General features: G+C 36.7%; 1 protein-coding gene across 5 annotated transcripts in view; it reads right to left on the bottom strand.

Moving 5' to 3' along the window:
• Window positions 1-137: 137 nt before the first annotated feature.
• Window positions 138-22,633, bottom strand: part of PDE5A (phosphodiesterase 5A) — a 138,789-nt gene continuing 116,293 nt past the window's right edge. For all 5 annotated transcript variants that reach the window (XM_074823580.1, XM_074823576.1, XM_074823575.1 and 2 more), the window contains exons 12-21: window positions 18,947-19,093; window positions 18,106-18,231; window positions 15,952-16,046; window positions 12,522-12,609; window positions 11,289-11,389; window positions 11,117-11,194; window positions 10,171-10,234; window positions 9,522-9,596; window positions 8,922-9,005; window positions 138-5,535 (exon numbers count right to left, since the gene is read on the bottom strand). In XM_074823580.1, the coding sequence (XP_074679681.1) occupies window positions 5,398-5,535; window positions 8,922-9,005; window positions 9,522-9,596; window positions 10,171-10,234; window positions 11,117-11,194; window positions 11,289-11,389; window positions 12,522-12,609; window positions 15,952-16,046; window positions 18,106-18,231; window positions 18,947-19,093 (996 nt within the window). In that variant the 3' untranslated portion in view covers window positions 138-5,397. The remainder of the gene's footprint in view (window positions 5,536-8,921; window positions 9,006-9,521; window positions 9,597-10,170; window positions 10,235-11,116; window positions 11,195-11,288; window positions 11,390-12,521; window positions 12,610-15,951; window positions 16,047-18,105; window positions 18,232-18,946; window positions 19,094-22,633) is intronic.

Below are 22,633 nucleotides of genomic sequence, written 5' to 3' on the forward strand. Positions count from 1 at the left end.
GTAGTGAAGTTTTTCTCCTCAGGATTTCTAGGACCTAGAGAAGTTATTATAAAATATAAAATTACGAAGCAATGATTTGAATCAGGGAACAGTGAGGTGTTGAAAATTCAACCTCAGTAGTATTAATTACCAAACAGTAAAATTTGACATCGTCCTTTTTATTTTAAAAAGCATGAAAGCAGTACAAAGAGAAGAATGAGGAAATAAGTAATAAGCAGCATTTTGGCCATAGAAAATAACCTGACTCTATTCTCTATCAACTGTACAGTAAGTAGGACTAATGATTCTCTTACTTCTCTACTTTTACTAAGTAATCATAGGACAGAAGCAAGTGAGAACACATAACATTCAGAAGACTTTAATACTGCTTAAAGGCAAAACATGATATACAGAGTAACCCCCTTAACCTAGTACAAAAATACTGTGCCCAGAAACTATGTATTTGTTCAAATATTTTTAAAAGATAAAAGAATACAAATGGACAAACTCAGTGGCTAGTGACTGTGATTAAGATTTTTATTAAACTATAATAGAAATGTATATTTAAACTATTTACAGTGCATTTCACACTACATTCTTTAAGAGACACATGCAGGTGTCTGCCATGTGAATACAGAGGGCTCAAATTCTAACTTCAGTTACATCTGTAAAAGTACCTTGGGCATCAGCAGGAATAGCTGAATACAGCAAAGAGCAGGTGAAGCAGGTGTTACCAAGGGTAAGAGTTTGGTCCCTCTTTATATGTAAAAAAGGTGGATTTGACCCATTCTTTCACTCTCTATATAGCTCAATTCAACTCCCACTGAGGTAAATGGGGATCATATAATTGACTTCAAGTGGACCCTGGTATGACAAGCTCATGCTGTGAAAGTTAGTGGAAATTAGCAATTATATAGCATTGTCACATAAATATACATTTACAAACAGTGGTACTTAGATATGAGTTTCTCTATGGAAACAAACTTCTGTATGTGGAAAATAAACTTTCCCATGCAATTTCCATTCATTTAGCAAAGACAAAGATAAAATATCTTGCTGTCACAATTTGCTGTATTTAGCAAGTGTCACTAATTACCAAGCCAGATTCTGTGATGTTTCTTTCTTGTTTCTGTGAAAGTCCAAACCAAAAAATCCAGCCCTCATTATTTATCATACTCTGGCCAAACTAATTTTTTTATTCAAGCTCCAATGTTAAAGCTTATCTTTCAAATTAGTGCAAGTCCCTGAAGAAGTACAGCAGGGAACTGTGAAATAAAGCTGAAACCTTGTGGAATGTAAACTGCATGTGATTTGACATGAAGAAGAAATTGCAGCATCACAGAGACAAGACTCCTAACTAATGTATAAATTTGCCTGAAATACTAGCTCTCTGTAAAACCTTTAAAAATGCATGAATTTATTATGGTGAGGCATTTTTTTTCATCAGAACTCTCTATCTTCTCATGCATAACTGCAAGGGTCACCAAACAGATCACTCAGGGAACATGCCCTAATTTTAAGAGGTTAGATCTGACTCTTCATAATCTTTCTGTATAATGGGTTAGAAAATCAGGTACCTACTAATTTTGAAAAATCTTGTATATGAATTAGACAGTGTTCTGATTTTGTCAGTTCATGCCACTATCAGATAAAATGCATTCAAAAGTTTTATCTTTACATGTGCACAACTGTCAGAGGGCGATGCATAAAATCAGGCTTCAGTCCTCTCTCTTCTAAAGAGAGATCAGCTGGTCATCTGTGGAGTAGATTATTCACTTTCATCACTAGCCCAGTTGTATTCACTGAAGATATGAGAGTAATCTGCTCTTAACTTTAAACTAATGAAGAATCAACACCATCCTGAAAATCAAAATATTTTCCCCTCCTTTACTGTGTGAGATAATAGAAAACCTAGACATTCTACAGCTGATATTGGACCTGTGACTAACTTGTTGGAAAAGAAGTACTACCTACAGCTTAGGAGCCTCACTGTTATTTTAATTAGAAGAGGTAGGGTTAATCAGTAATTTTGTGTATGTTAATATGTATGACAAGTAATTTTTTCAGAAGGGGAGCAAAATCAGAAAAAAAAAGTGTACTTTAAGCCTTAAACTGTGCTGTGAAGTGACTTTAAAAGAAAATATGTCCGTGTCTGAGAACAAGTAGGATACTGACTTAGATGTCTTCACTGAGACAAATGTTAAAAAATAGTGAGACAAATTCTGTACCTGAAGACTTAAATATCAAATTTCACAATGGCTTTAAAGGACTTAAGACTGAACTGACAAAGTGATAAACTCCATTTCAGCTCGTTTCTTGTATAATCCACACTGATTGCTTTAGCTAGACAATATAAATTGGAGAGAATATATTTCAGACCTGACTAAAATAATTAGATACATAACTCATGATGAAATGAATGGCAGCTGCATGGCTGTAAGCCACTAGCTGGGTTTGAAAATGTTGAATTCTGAAGGCAATGAATTTCAGGCAGAAAACAGCCTGGCTTTTCTTCATATTGTCACCTATTTACATTACAAAAGGAATGAGTAATTTCTGCAAACAGTTCACACAAAGCTATGACAAAACCAGCACACTCTGACTTTGCCTTCAGGCAGAGTAGAACACTATATAAACAATTTGATCACTGGAATTTCATGAAGTACAGCAATCTCTGCTTTTAAGATTCTTAAACCAGTAGTTTAAAGGGTTTGGTTTTGTAGAAATATATACAGATACAGGTGTACTATGACATTTAAATGGTTTATTTACTAGGAACTGTATTTCTATGTATGTTCCAATCTTTGTAGTGGAAGAGATTCTGTGGAATAAATGTGTACAGATATGTAATTAAATACATGCACATAGTCTTTTAGTGTGTTCATTTTAAGTGAACCTTTGAAAAAATGCAATGTCATGTCCATTTTTTTTCAAGTCAAAGATAGGAATCCAGCACTCCTTTGTAGTAGTTGTAAATTTATGTCATAATAAAGCTTTGCTGAACACACAATAAAGCAAAGAAATACTGGGATCTTAATGTAAATGATATGTCACTATATTGTAATATCACAATAATTGATTTGCTGTGTTGTCACCATGAATTACCAGTCTCAACCATACTAGCAAGAATACACCTTTATATACATATACTTTACTCATATTTATATTAAATATGTCTCTCATCAGCATAATAATTATATTTCAGTATCTCAAGCATTTTAGGAAAAGAATATACAAGGACTATGCAAATCCTGAAGCAAAGTTTCCTATTTATCAAAAAGTACCTAAAACCTCTTTTTTTCGGGGGGGGGGTGGTGTTGGGGGGGGCAGGCTGCTGTCATTTTTCTGCATAGCTATGACATACTACATACATAATTGTACTGTGTATGTGTACAAATACACATATGTAGCACTGCATAACAGTAGCCCTGGAATTCTTAATTATTGTTGAATTCCATACTTTTTTTGAAAATCTGGGAAAAAAAATCAGGAAAAATACTTTTGTAGAAAAATGTTTTCAAATTCAGCTGCAATAATATATTATTGGTGGTCATTAGAGAAGTTTGAGATCGGATTAAATCAGTGACAAATAATTTAGGTTGGCAGAAATGCTGCAGACTATCAGAATGCCTTATTATACATTTTTAAAAGAATTGACTATGAAACTCAGTATCATCAAACGTTTTGAAACATTTGCTTCATCTCTTGTTAGATTCTGGTATAGTTTATCTAAATGCAGAGACTGATAAAAAAGAGGTTGTTTTCACTGTCTTTCTGACCAGCTTTTACACAGGAGGACTGATAATCTCCTGGGAAGAATTTATTGCAGTTTCCAACTAGAATTTTCTGGATTACTCTGATAGAAATCAACTTCCACACTTCGAAGTATAATCCCAAATGTATTACTTTTGCCTAATACTATTGCTATTTTAACTGAAAATTCATTACTACAGATTAAAAAAAAAGTAGCATTTTCTGTGTCTCTGTGCAGCCGAAATTACACCTACTGCTAACCAATCTTAGACTGCTGACATTAATCTCCTAGTCCTGTCTACCCAAAGAATAGTGCTCTCTTTGTATTACTCTTTTGGGGTTTGTCTAATGTGTGTATTTTCTTGAATTGGTTCCCAATTCAAACCAATTTTTATTAGTCATCATTTAAATAAAATATCAACGTTGTTTTTTTTTAACTAGTGCAAGTTAATTGATTTATTTTCTGAACGTTAATACCTCATACACAAATGGCAAATCCCTGTAGCATTCTGAGCTATTTTTGCTTTCAGTGTTCAGTGTTCTTTTTTCTTATTCGTTTAAGACATTGTGATTAATCATTGTTAACATTAACTAATGCCAAAAATGATTTTTAAAAGATGTTAACCTAAAACTTTCTTCAGAGTGGTCATAGCCATTTCATAATAGCACTGGCCTAAAGAATCAGTCCTTGATAGTCACCAGAAGTGTGCCATTCCTGCATCATTCTGATTCAGATTTTCATCTCTTGCTCTTGCAGTCACATTATCTTTGACTCTTCTTGCCCATGATTCAGTCTGTTGGTTATGATGATGTTAAATTCAACTTCCAAATGAAGTTAAAACCAGCATATAAAAATGATCCTGTTTAGTTTCCATTTCTCTGTGTGCTTCTTGCAGCTTTCAATGGGAGCCATTCCTCCATGGCAGCCTGTCAGTTACGTTGTGACATTTCATCGGTCTTCAAGCAGTTTACGTTATTCATGGATAATTACGACACTTCTACCACAAAACTTCTAAGACCTCCATTGCCTAGTAATTCACAGGGTTTTTAAAAATTTCTCCAAATATAAGACATTTGCTAAGGCATTCCTCTAGTATGAAAAAAAACTACTGGGTACACAGATTCTGGAGCTCTTCCACTTTGAAGGCCAGTTCTGTCTCCTGAAAGAGGTTAGCATAGCAATGGTGGATTAGACTCCTCAGAGTTAGTCCCAAACTTTCCTCTGAACCTCTGGGAAGAGAACAGGCAAGACTGCTCATTACTTTTATAACATAACACAGCAAGACTGGAAGAGGAAAAAAGGTGCGAAATGCAGTAGTCTTTAAGGTACTGGCCACAACATGATCACTAAACAACTATATACATCTATAAAGTAATAGGCTCTCAGGGACAGCTGAGTAACTGCACTCGTACCTTCCTGTGGAATAGGATAGCAAAAACTACCCTTGCAGATCTTTTTCCATCTCAATCAGATGTAATAAAAGAAACATACTATCTTTATATAACCTTGGCATATACACGGTCATGCTATATCTTGAAATGTGGAAAATAATACAGCAGTGGCAAAACATAAGCCAAATTCATACAGTGTTTAGCAAAATGCAGTACTCCCCTATTACTATGTTTTCTATGTGAACTTAAGCTTGTGGTTGTTAAATTAGCCTCTCAGTTCCGTTTGGCTTGATTGCTTTCTCCATTAATCAGATTCTTCTCTTGTTGTTCAGCTAAGGATTGCCATTTCTGCCTGTTTTTTCTACAGCCGTCCAGTAAAGGGTAGCAGGCCTCCGACACATGTGTTAGGGCCTGAAATAAATTAAGAACATGTAAAACAGATTACATTTAACAACAAAATAAGGGTTCTTAAAGATGACCATGAGAGAGAACAGAATGATTGAAATACAAGGTCTATCTATAATTAAAATTGAACTTTTATTTTGAACTTCAAGGAAGGCTTCCTACTGCACATCAATCATGCACACAATTACCTGGCACTAGGGCTGATTAGACTGAATGGCAGTGTCCATACAGCACTTCATACATAGGTGCAGAAGGAACCACAATAAGTTTGTTGTATTCTGCACAAGTGACCTGTCCAGTATTCCTAGTGAAATACTATGCATGGACTTTGTTTGCAAGCCAGCCTTTGAATGTCTAGCAAGGTTGGTCATAAGGATGGCTGTGGAGTGGTAATCAGACACAGAGGAGGTACAGTCAGTGAGTCCATATTCACTGACGGTGAATTCAAGACACTTGGCACACAATAGATAAATTACATTTGACACTTAGTGCCTTTTAGGAACAACTGTGACTGAAGTCAATCAAGAATTTTTCATGATATGGCTGTGTTACTATATCAGAGTGAAGGAAAACTGGATTCTGATATTTAAATATAGAATTGAAAAAATGAGTAATTCATAAGCATTTTTGTATGTTTTTCTTTCCAGATGGAAGTGATGAAATGTTTCCTCACACTATGACAGTCAGCCCTTACTTGCATAAAGGGTTCTGTTGGCTTCTGGAATAAAGTCACACTATCCAGAAGTGTAAAGTGGGAGTTTAATAGTTCTAACAGTGCAGAACAAGGTATGGGAAAGAGGGTTTGAGCATAGATACTATGACTGACTGCAAAGTACAGAGAGAATAATCCTGGCCCCTCTGCTGGTCACTATACAAAACATAAAATCATTCAGAATTTCACATGGAATTCAGGTCTCATTCAAATAACATGAGGCAGCGATGTCTAATTCTCCTATAACTTTACACAGGGACTCTACTGAATTATCAGCTTGTATAAATCTTCATAGTTCCTTTTGGCTTTATAGGCTGCTTCATTAGTTTCGGTAGACATAATCAAAGTATTTTTGATTTACACCACTATAAGAAGAATGGGGCTGTCAAATATCTCTGGATTTTTCCTGTTTTATTTATCTGAACATATCTAAACAGCATTTAAAACTGCTAAATGATACTTTTTTCAATTCAAAAATTAAGAGAATGAAACACATTTCTCTCATTTTTTCAGATTTTTGATCTTAAGGAGAAGACTTGTAGATCATTCAATTTAACTGCACTGGTTACCCAGCTAACACAAGCCACAAAACTTCAGTTCATTTGGATTTGACCTCCTCTGAGTAACATGGTAAGTCACATACTTGCAGTGCTGTGTTGGGAACTCATCTCTGTTCGCACTGTGTGTCAAATTCCTACTGACTGGATGAAAGCTAAGAAAACAGTGGAAAGGCTGTCATTACAACCCTGATTATTGTTTGCTTTTATAGCATTAGACTGTTGGAGAGTGAACTGTGTGCTTGTTCATTTTCAAAGTTAACACTGAAGTAGTTTATATGTTTTACCATTTATTACTCACTGAAGAAAACAAAAATCTGTGCAAGCAGGTAATATCCCCTACTTGTACTCCAGTCAAAATAAACAAACACTGGATCAGCTCAAACCATAGCCCCTTCCTTGGATTTACCAGTATCGTTATGGGTTTTGTCTCTTCCTCATAGGCTCCCCCTCCTCTTGAGTGCTCTCTGCCCCTGCAGGTAAGTCACTCTCCCTTATCTGTCAGGTTAGGACACATGCTGGCATACTCTGAGACTGTACAAAGTCCCAGACACTGTCAACCTGCTACATGCTCTTCCAGTTCAAGTCAGACTTTGATCCAAGATGACAAGTAAGAGTGATACACTAGAAGCTGGAAGAGGAAACATGTTCTGAGCAAAAAGATGCTGCTTAGACCCCCTCCTGTGGATGCAGAATCTCCTTCCTTCTTCCCCAATTAAAGAGAAGGGAGAAGACTCCAAACATTTGTAGGTGCTTTTGGCTGCTAACCATGAATGTCTCTGTATTCACTGTGGCATAACAAAGCCGCTGTTACAAAGCAGGGGCACAGTAGCTAGAAATCACTCATGCACCTCATTTCCTTATACAAATTGTACAGGAGCTGGGTACAGTTTGGACTAGTATCACTTGGTAACTGTTGATGTAAGCTGCGGTATGTATTTCAGAGTAAATGACATTTTTTTGGTCTTTTCATAAATGGAAAGGTAAAGCCCTTCCCTAACAAGAAAAAGTATAGAAGTTCAGGCTCTGGAGCTGTGGGCATTCAAACCTGTTCAGGTGTTCTGTTCAAAAACATTTTTGTTTGTATAGTCTGTACCTTCCCACAGACACTCAGTCTTCTTTCAGTGGCCTACCTCCTACTGAGGACAGTTTTCTGAGGCTTCCCAGCAAAGGCTGCCTTATTTTCCTGACAAACAGTTTCTACAGCATAGAAACATGAGTTTCAGGGGCAGGAGCTAGTAGCTCCCTCTGCTTCCTCTATCCTTGTTTCCTTCCAACTGGCGGATGTGGATTCTTTTTAGAAGAGTTTACTGTGTAAGGGGGAAAAATATGAGTAATCACCTTGTTCCTTCCACTGGAATATTTTTTACAGTTAGGTTATCTGTTCCTCACCTTTCTTTTTCTCACCTCAGTTCCTGTAAAATACTTGCTACAGTCCCAATGAACAGGCTTTCACTCTAGTGCTTTACTGGTTTAAAAAAATCGGAAATCATTATGTTTTTTTCATGCTATATCTGACCAAGTATCTGCTTATACAGTTTGTGACCAGGATGAAAAACATTTCAATGAATTCTCTCATGCACTGCTTTTGTGTGTGATGAAGAAGAAAGAAAAATATGGGATAGGAAATGTTAAATTTGGGTAAATTTCCTATATATAGCATATCACATTTTGCATGAAGGATTCTGAATTCTTCAGAACTCTTAAACAACACTTTTTATCAATGCACTACATGGATACCATTCTTTTCTTAGATAGCAAAGCATTGGTTTTGTGACTTTTTCTGATGATCACAGCAGCTCACTGGAGCTGCTGGAATCTGGAATATAACCCAGGGATCTAACACCAAATGCACAGAGCCCAGCAATTACCACTAGGTTTTAAAAAATTATAACAAAATACATTAATCAGACAAACAAAATATGAATGATAAATACTAAAATAATCATTTCTTCAACTGAATAATGAACCACATATAAAATATAACCAAAATATGTATTTTTTAACTAAGGGACTAGAGTTTTTTATTTGATTTTTATTCTAATTTTAAATCTGCCTCTATTAGATGCTACACTGAGCTGTTCAGGTTTTAGATATTTGCAATTCTTTCTTAGGCACCATACCTCATACAGCTGCAAACAAACAGCATCTATGAATCCAACCTGCATGCTGGGAATTTTATTTTTCTTCTCTCTGTTCATTAGATCCTGCAGATAAGAAGTAAGCAAGCTCTGTGTTTAGATGCATTAAGTAAAAAACCCAACCAAAACCAAAGAAACAGGCTGGAATTAAAAAGCAGCACCTTAAAAAGCACAGCAAGCTTAGCACAGCAGGGTAATCAGTACATGTGTTACAATGCAGGTAATCTGACTGCATGACTTGCCTTAGGAGACTGTCTTTGGACTGACAGAGCCCAAATAGCTAGATGAATATTCAAGCTTTCTGGGTTTGGATAGGTACCAGTTTAGGAATGTATTTCCTAGACAATTTAGTAATACCGATTTAGAAGAAATAATGCTGTCTGTTCTTCTGGCTCAGAGATAATGATACACTGTTGGTGTTTGGGAACTGCAGAAGAAAACTGACTACTAGGAAGACAGGGAAGGAGAGTTGGTCCTATATTCTGGTCAGTGCAAGAAACTGCGGCTTTTGAAAGGAATGTGAAGTGCGGTTTGTAGAAGCCAGTTTGAAAGAGGTGATTCTGCACGATTACTGCCACTTACTGTTGGTTCTATGTTGAGTTCCTTCCGCTCTTTATCTCCTTGATCAAAGAACTCAGTAGCTACAAGCTCAGCAATCTGTAAGAAATTTCACACATTGAGAGCTCTAAAAGTTTGTTTGCTACCTACAATCAAAACTGTCTCCTGTGTTTCCTATCTCTCCTTACTGGATTGAGACCCCCCATAATGAGACTCTCCAGCTTAACAGCTAGCTTTTAGAATTCTTCATGCACACATCTGTGCACAAACAAAACACCTGCATGTGCTGATATTTACTCTGACAAAACAAAGTGAGTAAAATGGCACATAGGCATTTTACTACTGATAGCAGTTGGAATGATGAACACATAGAAAAAGGTCAGTTGATACTAGTGTGCTGTATTAATCGACTGCCTTGTAGTAACACAGAAATGTTGGAAAGAACAAAGATTCCTGATTTACCTTCAGATTACTGCTAACATGGTGACATAGCTAAATGCACAGTTAGTGCAACAAAGATCTGAGAAAGTCTTCAACCCACGTACAGCACTTTGAAGGACTGTTTCCTAAGACTCTGCATTTCACCACTGCCTTTGCAATAAGGACTAGATGGAGGATGCAGAAGCAGTTACGCGGAGTTTGTACTTAGCAAATCTTAAAATTAAGCATATACCCGTTGCTGAACTGGCCATGGCTTGGTTATGGCTGATAAATCACAAGCAGTCATCAGCATTGCTCTGTAGAAAAACCAGAAAGAAATCCATGAATTACTGTATTGTGAAATGTATGTAGCCACCAAGTGAAGTGATTAGTAAAATAGAATCTAAAATTCCAAGGAACATCAAAGTCAGAAAAAGATGTGAAATTAAAGCAAAGTTATAAAGGTATCCAAGGGTCAGTGATGCAATAGACTTTCACCAGTGTGGAATGAGCACACAGAAATGAGAAAATCTGGACTGGCTCATTTGGTGGATTCACATCAAATGAACTGTTTCATTCTATTCGCTACTGCGCAGCACATTTTTTTATTTCTGACATTGGTGCTGACTGACATCGTTATTGACAGTATGAGGGCCAAGGACTGAAATAGGAATTGACATAGAACATGACTAAATTAGACTGGTTCTTAAAGGCACTGAATTTGAAATATGGCATCCTTCCTTTCTGAGACAGCCTATGTAATCCTGCTTTTCTGTAGCTGTGCACTACAATATGTGTCTCTACACTCAATCATCTTTTTTCTTCACTGTCAGTAAGGAATCAGCTTCAAAACAAACTGCTTGTCCTGAATCTTGTTATTTATTTCAGCAATTCAATATTTAAGTATGAAGTATCAACAGCAAAAGAACATGGTACCTAGACAGGAACCTTACATTCTTTAGGAAGAGCAGAAATGCTCACGTAACTCCACGTGCTCCTTAACAAAGTTTATTATACAGGTTGCAGACTTAGTAATTCAGACCCAGGGAGTCTTTCAGTGACCTATGTGCCAGTGCCAGTTTGTACAGGCCCAGAGCACACAGATCTGCTGGTTTTAATGAAATTCACAGCAACATGGCATGGAAAATTGGGTACCTAATAATATTAACTGACTTCTTAATCATTTTGCTTTTACTTACAAAAATAGCTCCTTCTGCGTAGGATCTTCCAAATTAAATTGCTTCTTCCTTAAAAGTTCAAAAAATTCTCCTCTCCTCCTTTAAAAGAAGTTAAAACAAAAGATTTTGCAGCATGCTGACACAATCCAAACAGTCAGCAATGATTGTGCAGCCAAACTTGCCTCTAACTTACTTTATGTATAGTGCTAGGTCTGTGGCAAGAATGGCTTGTTTTATCATTTTCAGCGTGGCCTTGTATTCTTCAATGGAAAGGCTGCTGAGAATCTGATTTCCCTTTACAAAAAAAAACCCAAACAGTGTTATCAATAAAATGGGCAACAGCACACCAGTTTGCTAAAATGTCTCTTAGGTACTAAATCATTATGTGTTGCTTGCTGATATCTGATGTCATTCTTTTACCCTGCTTCCTTTTGCAGAGTCCCCAATTTAAAAATAAAAATTCCAGTCTTCTTGAGTAATGGCAGAAAGCTGCACAGCACCAGCATCATAATCAACTGTTACAAAATGAAACTGCAAGCAGAGCAACAGCAAAGCTTTTAAGTCCATTTCATTCATCAAAATTAAATTTGCCACTAGCTCTATCGTAGCATTTCTCTTTCCTCTTCCCCCCACTCCCTGAAGCAGAGGAACTATAATAGAGTCCAGTACCTGCCTATACACCTCATGTAAATGAAAATATTTTCCTTTTATGAAGCAACATAAATAACAAGCTATTACATAGAAATATAAGCTCAGCAGCCCACAGTTAAAACAAAGCACTATAGAGCTGGTAAAATGGCAACTTGCCTCCACCTTTTTTCCATATTTTCCTGAATAGGAAAGAATCATTATAATACAAAGGATGCCAGAAGTACCTGTGATACGAAATGAGCAGTGAAAACACACTGCTTTGAAATGATTGTGCATGCTGAATAACTCGTCTTAGAATTAGTTAATAATATAAACCAAGAAGAATGTAGTTTTATTTGCATATTTATTTAACTTAGGTTTGGCTTCACTTTGGAATGTCAACATAAGCAGTGTTTGGTTTGGTCTCATCAGGACTGCTTTGTGTATGTGAGGGCCGGAATGTTTTCTGAAATGAGAGCAAGGACTTGGGTTTATTTGGTGGTTCATAAGGGGTCATGAAAATGGCAACAAAGCCTTTTATTTTCCCTTTGGTCCAAGGAAACAGGTACTCAAAAGGATATTAGTAAGGCTTCCCTTATCAGGCAACACTTGGAAAGGTCTGGTGGCACTCAGCAATGGAACTGTGATTTCAAAACTGCTGCATTTGCTTTCTTTACCCAAAAAGGAATAAAGATCACTTAGGAATGTATAAGGGTGGGAATCTATCCAAAAGCCAAAAATAAAAAGTAAAATAGGGAATAGTTTCCTTCAGCATAGACAAAAATGTGGCACTCACTGGACTATTCAGGATCATAAGGCATTGATCGAAATGATGATGCTCCATGATTGAGTGGCAATACAGTTGAGCCAGTGGATGTTCGCTTCTGAGGAGTAAAAAGACTCATCAGATGGAGAAATCAAATTAAACATACTACTAATCCAGAAATTACTTCCCTTTTAATGTCGTCTTCTCATTATTTGTTTACCCCCACCCACCCATGCTTGTCTTAACCAGTACTTTTCTCCCTTCTGTGTAACTGGTCAAACAAAATGAATACATGTGGAAGGATGCAGGAGGAGTACAGATAAAAAGACAATGCTGTTACTTTGTCAGAGCACTGACAACTCTAGTTTTCTGTCTTCTGTTACCTGTAGAGACCAGCTGCACACAAGGAGTGAGAATGTAATACAAGGTTTTATAAAGAGTGAAAGTTCTTGTATGAAAAGGAAAGGCAACAAGAAGGGTTCATTCACAAGCAAAATTTAAGTGACAGTTTTGGGTTTTGTAGCATTTTAAATGCCTGCCTGGCGTAGTCAGCTCAACTACTGAGCTTGTAAGTACTAACACAGACCTAGTCAGAAGCCCACTGGAAGCAATGGAAAAATCTCTGCTGACCTCAGTGGACTCTGGTGTAGGGCCCAAAATGTTGATCAAGTAATTTCCCAGTGTTAGTAACTGTATTGGTACTTCATTCATCACCACTCTCTTCATGACCAAACTACTGCAATGTTGTTACCTACCCTTTGCCCAAGGTAAAATCCAAAAGGGAAACAAGATGTTGGCTGTACTATGAGCAGTGAAACCAACTGTGTGGATGCAGAATTTAAAGCTGTCTTAGTCTAGAAAATAGAATTTACTGTTTGAGTAGCTTCAGACAAAATACAGAAATTCCTTCTCTCTAAGGATTTCTAATTACCCCCTGTTCCTTATTACATAATACGGTTCTTAGCTTTTGCTACCATATCTTCATCTTCAGCACTGGTCCCAATGTTGTTTATGTCATCTCTTCAACAAAATCGGGATTCTTTTGGAAGTCTGTTTTGCTGCTGATCCTGAATCTATTACTCTAATTATAAGCTGACCTACAAACATTTCATCATGTAAGAAATTCTTTTTTAGTATATAGTTTCATGGGACTTTTTGTATGGTTAAGGATCATTCACATGAATTAGTGGTTGCAGGATTCGGTCCCGATGTAAGTGAGTGCACACAGAGACTCAAGTAAAAGTCATAAAAGGAGACTCCAGGGATTTAAGAAGCACAAAAAATGTGGAGAGAAAGATGGAAAGACAAACAAAAACACAGAAGGGGAGATTAAAGGATGCAAGCCCCTGAGGATTATGGGCTGGCTGCCCAGCACCTCCTCTGAGACCACTGCAAAAGCAGTATAGAGCAAATATGCTTGCGTGTTTCTGTAAGGAAACAAATTGTAGGACGGTGCCAACACATGCTGGGTAAAATTCCCATTGAGTTAAGTGGGATGCATACTGTGTCCCCTAAAGTTCAGAAATATGTGAGAAATATCTTAGGTTATCTTCCCAAGTACTGCACCAAACTAGACCTTGCTCAGTACTTACAGACCCTGGCTGTCTGGGAAGACACAAGTGCTGGAAATAAACTCAGGTCCTACTTCCGTAATACACAGCATTTCTGTTAAACCACCACGCCAGGCCAAAGGACACCAGTGCTTTCTGAACACACTGGTTTGGTTATGCAGTTTTCATACTCTGTGCTTGCCGACTTTACATGTGGGTTTGGAAGAAAAAGAAAAGAAAACCCCTGCATATCTACCAAAAGACCTTTAAGCAGTTCATTTCCTGTAATTGCTACTACCAGGACCATTTTAATTTTTGAAACCCTGTTGCTTAAGAAAAGAATCATATGCTAAGTATCCACTCTCCCTGCTTCCAAGGAAGAAACAAAAGGGATCCATTCCTGGAAAAAATAACTTTTCATTTGGATTTAAATGAGGGATTTAAAAACAAAATTCACGGAACTTTCTATTGAAAAAGAATTACTAAGCTGTAATCATCTCTGCTTTACAGCAAATGTTAGATTTTGCTGTCTATGACACTTTCCCAGGACATTTTTGAGAGGAGATGACGCATCTCCAGATGTCTTCCAGGAAATTTATTTTTAAATAAATAAAGTAAAAAATAGCTAGCTGGTTCCAATCACTGCAAGGCTACAGTTACTGCTGGAATCCCCTATTAGGAACTAGAAAAAGGTTACTCTTTCAGTTTTGTGGAGTTTTAGGGTTTGGGGTTTTTTTGCCTTACACATCAGTCTTAGTGTTATTCTGAACATATATCTGAAAGGCAGGAATTCTGCTTCAGTTTACTTATTTCCTGCCTTTCAGTATTCTCTGCCTCAGACAAACCTCTCCTCCCCTAGTATCTTACTTTACACACAGCGAGAACAGCAGACCACTTCTTCCAAAGGTAGCTTCAAAACCACTCTCCAACTCTGCCAGAAAAAGATACAAGTATACGTTTCTGGGTATCTTTTCCCCATCTCTGGTCAGATCAGGACACACTGCCATATCACAGTAATCCCATTATACCATGTTTTAAGTCAAGCTATTTATTTTAATTGAAGAATCATATACTGTTCTTTAAGTGAATACTAAAATCACTGAAAAACACATTTTGGGCAGATCTGAAATTATGAATAAATTCTAAAAAACCCAACTATTTTTAGTTAAAAATTAAAATATGGAGAAAATTTTAGAAGAGTTCAGATGCTTCATTTTGATAACTTCAAAGTCAAATACTTCATTTAGTAAAAATATTTTTTCAAGGTTTTAAAACATTTTGACTTTTTGTGTTGTAAAGGTTTGTCTGTAATTCCATAATTGATCAAAGTTAAAAGCATACAGATAACGCCAAATCAATGCAAAACAGTAATACATTTTTAATGTGATTTAAAATATGTATCTTACCCAAATCAACTTAGAATTCTGGAAGAACATGGCTAAATCATGAGTAAAACAATCAGAGTTCACAATGGTAGGGAGCCACCTTTGTATCAGATGGCTGCAGATCTCAGCTCTGTGCTGGCCCAGACTAGATGGGGAACAGCTGGTTGGGCAGGGAGCAATCTGAAGAGCTGCATGTTTCCTACATACTGTCCCTTAGAAGCTGGGACCTTTTGCTGCCACTGTATGGGAAATGGGGGATGCGACATTTGGAACAGGAGCAGGAAGACGCTGCCCCTGAACAGCCTACAAAGAGTTCACTTCATCTGCCATCGCAGTTAGTCATCAACTGAGGTTATGCATCTTTGCTTTGGACTCTTGGGTGTTTCTGACTGTTCTTGCACTTACTGCTTTGTAAAAACCTGCTCCTTTGCACAGCCTCACATCATCAAATCAATTAGGCTGTACTTCATTTAGCTGTGTGATTTTGGTATTCATTTGTTCTTAACTTCTCTCAGACTTACTTACCTTTGTATGTAAGAGTTGTTCACTCCCCTGTGATCCAAGTCATGGCTTAGAGTTGCTATCAGCAAAGCCAGGGTTTCTAAGTCAGTCAGTTTGCTCTATATGTAAAGAGTAATACAAGACGTGAGTTAGCTTTGTAATGGTGGTTTCTTTTGCAGTGTGTGTTGTATCTGCTATCTTGTTGTTACCCACATAGCAGATACAGTTCTGGCCCAAGGAGGACAAGGACATAAAATGGGATGCTGAGAATAAAAGTAATCTCTGAAGCTGTGGTGCACAATACTAATCATTCTCCGTAGGCCTCAATGCAGTTTTCAGAGGGAACATTATCTAGCCCTATATATATGATGAGAAAACTGATACAGAAGAAGAGGAAGTGACTTGCATAATGTCACCTGCAGTGAAGAGAGCATGAAGAATTTTTTAAAATTCTGGCTCCATGACTTTTATCTCGGCTCCTCTATTACCTCAAGGGACTTAGGCTACATTCCTTAAGTAGGTATAAAAATTCATTATACAAATGTCCTTGGAATAATCAGAAGGCAAAAATGTCACGCTTTTCATTGATCACAGGGCAAATTAGTTAACAGAAGTTTAAAAACCATGAAAAACAAAATTAACCAGTATCTGTCTCATTATTAAAGAGTTTATTCTGGAGCTCCAAAAAGGATTAGGGGAGAAGTTACAGTTTCTCTTTCATGATTATTTTGTATCTTTAATATCATGCAACAGAACTGGATAGAAGATTTATTTACATCTGTTCAGTGAGAAACAGAGGCTGGACAAAGCTGCAATTCACACAGCATTTTGTAACAGGACAAAAATAGCAGGCACAACGGTCAGGACAGGAATTTGAAAAACAGCTAGTGACAGCACTGATACTGGGGGGCTGTACCTTCTGTACAATCAAATCCAAATTTTTTTTCAAGCAGTTACAACTTCTGTAGATTTGCATCTGCTTTCTAGATAATGAAACCTGTCCTTAGTCCAGGCAAAAGACAAATCAGTTTGGAAATGACTGATTTTATGTTTCTCCTAGGAAGATGTGTCCCCCAATGCTTGCTTTTTCCCTTAAACTAGAGAATATTGAGGGACTTATGTTCAATGCCGTTCTGACTCCAGAATCTAGGACACAAAAATCAGTGTGGAAGGAATCCAATGTAATTACGAATAAAACAATTTATGGAAATTGCAGTGGAGACTAACAGGATTCCAAAAATAGCAAGCAAGCTGTCGGGATCATCAGAGATTGCTAGACCGCACGCAGAAAACTGCCACGTCCATTTCAGTATAGAAGGAATAGGAAAGCCCTTGCCTATTGCTGGTCTCTTCCAGCACCTTTTGTCTTTTTTTTTTTTTTTTTTTGTGAGACAAATTGTAGAGGAAGGGAATGCCTCTTCATTATTGGTATTGGGTTTTGGTCTACAAATAGGATTTATTTATTCTCTCAGAAGTGCTCACTGTAAAATAGTATAAACCAACTAATAACAATTGTCTGTAATCAAACTGAAGAAACATATTAATTCAGAATGAACAGAAACATTTGGTTTTCTTCAAGAATATAAAAATAGAACCTAAAAACATATTTTGGAAAAATCTTGAATCAGTATTTTTCTTATTTTGGGGATCATCTAGCTCTTCGGTATTTGTAATAAAGAATGATTAGGTTGTTTTTTAAACATTGTTCAAAAGCATTGAAATAAGCATTTATAACTTAATTTCCAAAAAATGTTCTATTGTTTGTCTAAAGCTGTACTCAGCTTTGTGTTTGAACTTTAAAAATGTCCTTTTGAATATTATAAGGAAACATCCTGAAACAGGATCACTCCTTTTCTTCTCCACCTTTTTGACTTGTTTGTAGTATAAGCATTAACTTTAAAAAAGGACAATCATGTATGTGCCTTATTTGAGATACTCCCATTGGGAACACCCACCTGATCATTTCCAGAGGATTTAACTGAAACCAGGTATGTAACAACACAATAACAATTTTACAAACCAAGCCCTTAAAGACATAAGTCTTCAGGAGAAATATTTTGATTTCACTAGCAGTACCATGGAATGATGAACATCTTACTGACATGACAATCAGAACTATGCATCATTACAGAATTTGTTTAGTCAGAAGATTCTTAATGTAGAAACAGTAAAATGTACCTGAATTTTACCAGATTTTAAAGCAGCAAACATGCACTGCGCTGTATTAAAGGCATGTCTCCAATTGTGATAAGCAACATTTTTCCGATAATTTTTCTTTACACTTAAAATCCATCTGCAGAGAACCTTTAAGAAACAGCATCACATAGTTAACTGTAAATGTATTAGAAATCTATTCTTTTTATGAAAACAAATCTTTCTCTAGTCCCGCTTGAAAACTGTCTCTCTTACAGAAAAAAAATTCCTTTTAACTCAATTAAGTTCAAATACAACATACTTGTAACTGTGAACATAGATAAGAATATGCTTACAGCCACTAGTTCAGCCCATCATTGAGTATGTAATTAGTCCATGGGCCTTAAACACCACTCTGTCAGTAAAGAATGAAATTTGCCCTTTTGCTACTATCACACATTATTGACTATTACATGGTTTCTGATACTAGTAGCTGTAACATGTTTTTCTCTGTTACCACTAGGTATTCTTTTGTTTACCATTTTTCATTTATGCATTTGACTGTTTTCGTTAGTCTTTATATATTTATTCTTGCTGGTTTTGAAATATTGCTATACATTTTCAAACTCATTTTAACCAAGTCCTCTACCTCCACTCCCCAAGTTTTCAAAAGCATTTTACAGTCCATTAACCAAATTATTAATCATTCAGCGAACCAAACTGAGGACAAACCTCAGTACTGCCCACTTTACATGGCTTCCTAGTTTGCTAACTGCTCTTTAATGCAGATTTCCAATTATATTTACTGTAGGCGTGTTTCACTATTCTGATTTTCTAATAATTAAGTTGTCTCTTTATGTGAAGCAGCATTTGACAGCATTCATACCTCATGTTTCATTTGGAAATTTTGCACCAGGTTGAGGTCTGTGAACATTCGAATTGTACACAGTGTTGTTTCAAAATCTGATAGCTCAAAATCACTGAAGTTGAAGTCAGTCAGGTTGAGAGATTGTGCGGATGGTACTACAGCAGCCTAGAGAAGAAGAGAACACAACTTAGCACTAGGAAAGAGAAAGCATAACATAAATATCTGCTTTTTCAACAGAGAATTAGTGACATACTAAATTTTACCTTCGCATTATACTGAAACCTGATGACTACCTGTCATTTATCTTTGCCTTTCTTGTTTATCATTACCTTATTTGCTTAGATTTAACACACACTCTTCCATAGATCAAGAGAATAAGGAAAGGATTACCTGGTCAGTCTGTTACCTAAATCACCTAAGGCAAATTGTAACCAAGAGTATGTATAAAATGGAGAGATTGAGCAGATAAGGCAGTGGAGTTGTATGCTTGTTTTTATGGACATGCAGACATCAAAATCTGTAACTGTTGATATTTTTCTAAAAATGGTGAAGAAGGAGATGCCAGAAGAACAGAATTCCTAACGGAATCCACATTCAGTGCTATGGTAGTCAGAACATGTCCACAGGCAGAGCACGCTCACGGCTGGAAACCGGAAAAATTAGGGTTCACCTGTGATCAATAATCTTTAAAACCTTTGGACAATGTTTTTGATGTAATTTGAGTACAATCATAAACCTTCAATGTGAAATTTTAAATTATAAAGTAGACAAAAACCCCAACTCCATACTTTTAAAAATTTGTAACTTTTATTATCAGTAATATCTCCATGTATTACATGTATTACAACTCTACTTTCTCTAGTTATAAAATTGAGAGTATAGGTATTGCTTGCCCTTCAAAATACAGACTGCTAACAAAATAAATGCTAAGTCTTACACTATAGAACAAAAATTAGTATCATTCTTTTCAGTAAAATAAATGGTGGAGTTCTCAGTGCTACTTCTTTACAGTTGTTTCACCTCAATCTGAGTGTGGTTTAAAAGAAAATCAGGTAAAACTGGAATGGTGAAAGTAATAAACCCATGTGTTTATCTTCCTCTGTGTAATTAGGGAATAGGGAAAAACATTTATTCGGCATGGGGAACTGTGTCCTAGAATGCTGAGACACTGAAAAGGAAGCATGTGTCATAATCTACAGCATTATTACATGTAGCATGCAACTAAGCTCTCCCCATAACTACGTCTACCAATCTCTGTTCCATATAGGTTTGCTGTTATCTTTCCTGTGTGTCAGAATCAGAAAGTCATGAAAGATAATGAAAAATAGTATTTACATAGGAAAAAAATTTCAGCATTCTTACACATTTCTTGTACCAGTAATTTTGTGTTCCTCAGTTTGGATTCATGTAGTGTTTCACCTATGAGCATGTGAAAGAACCACAAGGCCTGTATGTTCAGTGGAAAATAATGCAACCATTCAGGAACTCTAATGACATAATTTTGAAAAACTGCAACTGCAGTCTGGTATTTCATGAGGAAAGCGGCTGGAAGGACATAGTAGGGGCTCCACAGAACACCTCAAGCCTGTGTTCTGACTTCATTCATAACTTCTTTCCCTTCCTTGATCTCCTGCCTTTGACAGCCGCAAAACCCAGTTTCGTTTCATCTGAGAAATAAAAAACTGCACTCTATAGCTATTCAGGTGTTATTTAACTGGATTAGGCACTTTCTCTTTCACTTACTGAAACCAGTAGAGCTATATGCCCCTGATTTTACAGCATGAAAGTTCATCAGCAATTTTAATTTCAAGTTACTGAGCTACGGTCAGCTTCTATAAGCACCGACCAAACTACAACCTCTTGCTCAATTTCTCCACCTCAGGAATATTATAAAGAGCATGTAATAGTCAAGAAAAGAAGAACATGTGCTAATTAATTCCCCTCTTTGCATAACAGTGACTTTTTAATTATGACTGCTTACTATAGGCATTGTATTAATAGTAATTAGTAATGAATAATTAATTAGTGACTCCATTTGATTACCTGGTTAGGTACAGAAAATGATTTTAAAAACTTGTCTTCTATTACAATTGAAAAAACTACAGATAAAGCTTATAACTTCATTTCATACACCAAGGTGTTACCTTCAAGGAAAGCCTCACGTACAAGAATAGTCCATTCCAGCATGCAGGAAGTCAAGAGAGCATGGTAAAAGGCCAGCACAGATGAACAGGGAATTCCTGAGTGAGCTCAAATGAAAAAATGAAGTACACAGAAGGAGGAAGTGGGGATGGGCTGCTTGGGAACAATATAGAGACAGTGTCAAAGTGCACAGGGATGAAGATGGGAAAACCAAAGCTCAGCTTGAGTTGGAACTAGTGAGGGATGGGAAGCGAAAGGAAGGCTAAGGAAAATGTAGGACCACCGTGGTAACTGAGTGGCAACTATAAACAGTTTTGCTTTATTTCATTTGCTTTGTATGATAAAACACAGGTTGCAGACAGGCTCAAAGGAGGTGACTGATGCAGTATGACATAATGTAGTATGTGGAATTTATGATGAAAGTGAAAAATTTGACTGTAGCCTATTACACAAGGCAGAGAATAGAATAGAATAGAATAGAATAGAATAGAATAGAATAGAATAGAATAGAATAGAATAGAATAGAATAGAATAGAATAGTTTAATTCCAGTTGGAAGTGACCTACAATAATCATCTAGTCCAACTGCCTAATGAAGCATCTATTTTCTGTGCTATCAGATTATTTAGAAGCAAAATCGCAAAAAGGTATGTCCAGAAAAAATTTTGATCTATTTTGGCTGGCTTGATACAATAATATGAGTGCAAAATAAAAACTAATAAAATTCTGAAGCCAAGCAAATTGCCATTCATCAGCTGACCCTCAGTAGTGGAACAAGAGCTGTAATTTGCAATGTGTTAGCTTTAGCCACCATGGAGGGCCCAGTTTACAGAGAGTGACTTGCTGCATCACTGTAATTTAGGCACCTGGATCGCATCTCCACACATTACATCAAAGTTGTACATTCTGAAGCCTGGAATAAACTATGAGTAACATCAATCTATCACTTCAAGCAAGGTGGTTATATTAGTTAGCTGCTCCACATGCTGAAGTTTTGAGTAATTAGAGTGGTGGAATGTCGCACCAAAGAAAGAAGTTAAGCCTTCTAAAGAAAAGAATAATGCCTAGAGGAGTAATTTTAGGAGTGGTCACTGGTCACTGAATTAGGTATCTTATACACAAAAACCAGTGTATCAGTGAGGTGGTTAGATTTAAACTGCTATATAAAACAAACAGGACAGGGATCATTCTCTAGCAATGAGGTGAAATGCCACAAACTGATTTGTCCATACTACATAGCACTTGGTCCATGGTTTGGTTTGTGCTCCATGTGGTGCCCTGAAGTTCTAAGATACCCTTATTTTTAGTGCCTGTTTTATTTTTTTCAGCTCAAATTATCTAACTAATCTGATTACTCTGTTAAAATTCAGAGTGGTGGCTTCATAGCATGAAAATAAGGGTATTTGTTTCATACCCTGGCATGTGTATATCTCAGGGTGCAAAACCTGTTCGAATAGTGCTGCAAGACTGTAGGCTAGGGATAGCCAAATCTGGAGCACTCATCCACTCTGCCTGTTGGAGATAGCCTGTGCTATCTGCTCTGGTACTATGTGGTCTGGTATCA

Source organism: Strix aluco, chromosome 4 (assembly GCF_031877795.1).
Source record: "Strix aluco isolate bStrAlu1 chromosome 4, bStrAlu1.hap1, whole genome shotgun sequence".
Lineage (NCBI taxonomy): Eukaryota > Metazoa > Chordata > Aves > Strigiformes > Strigidae > Strix > Strix aluco.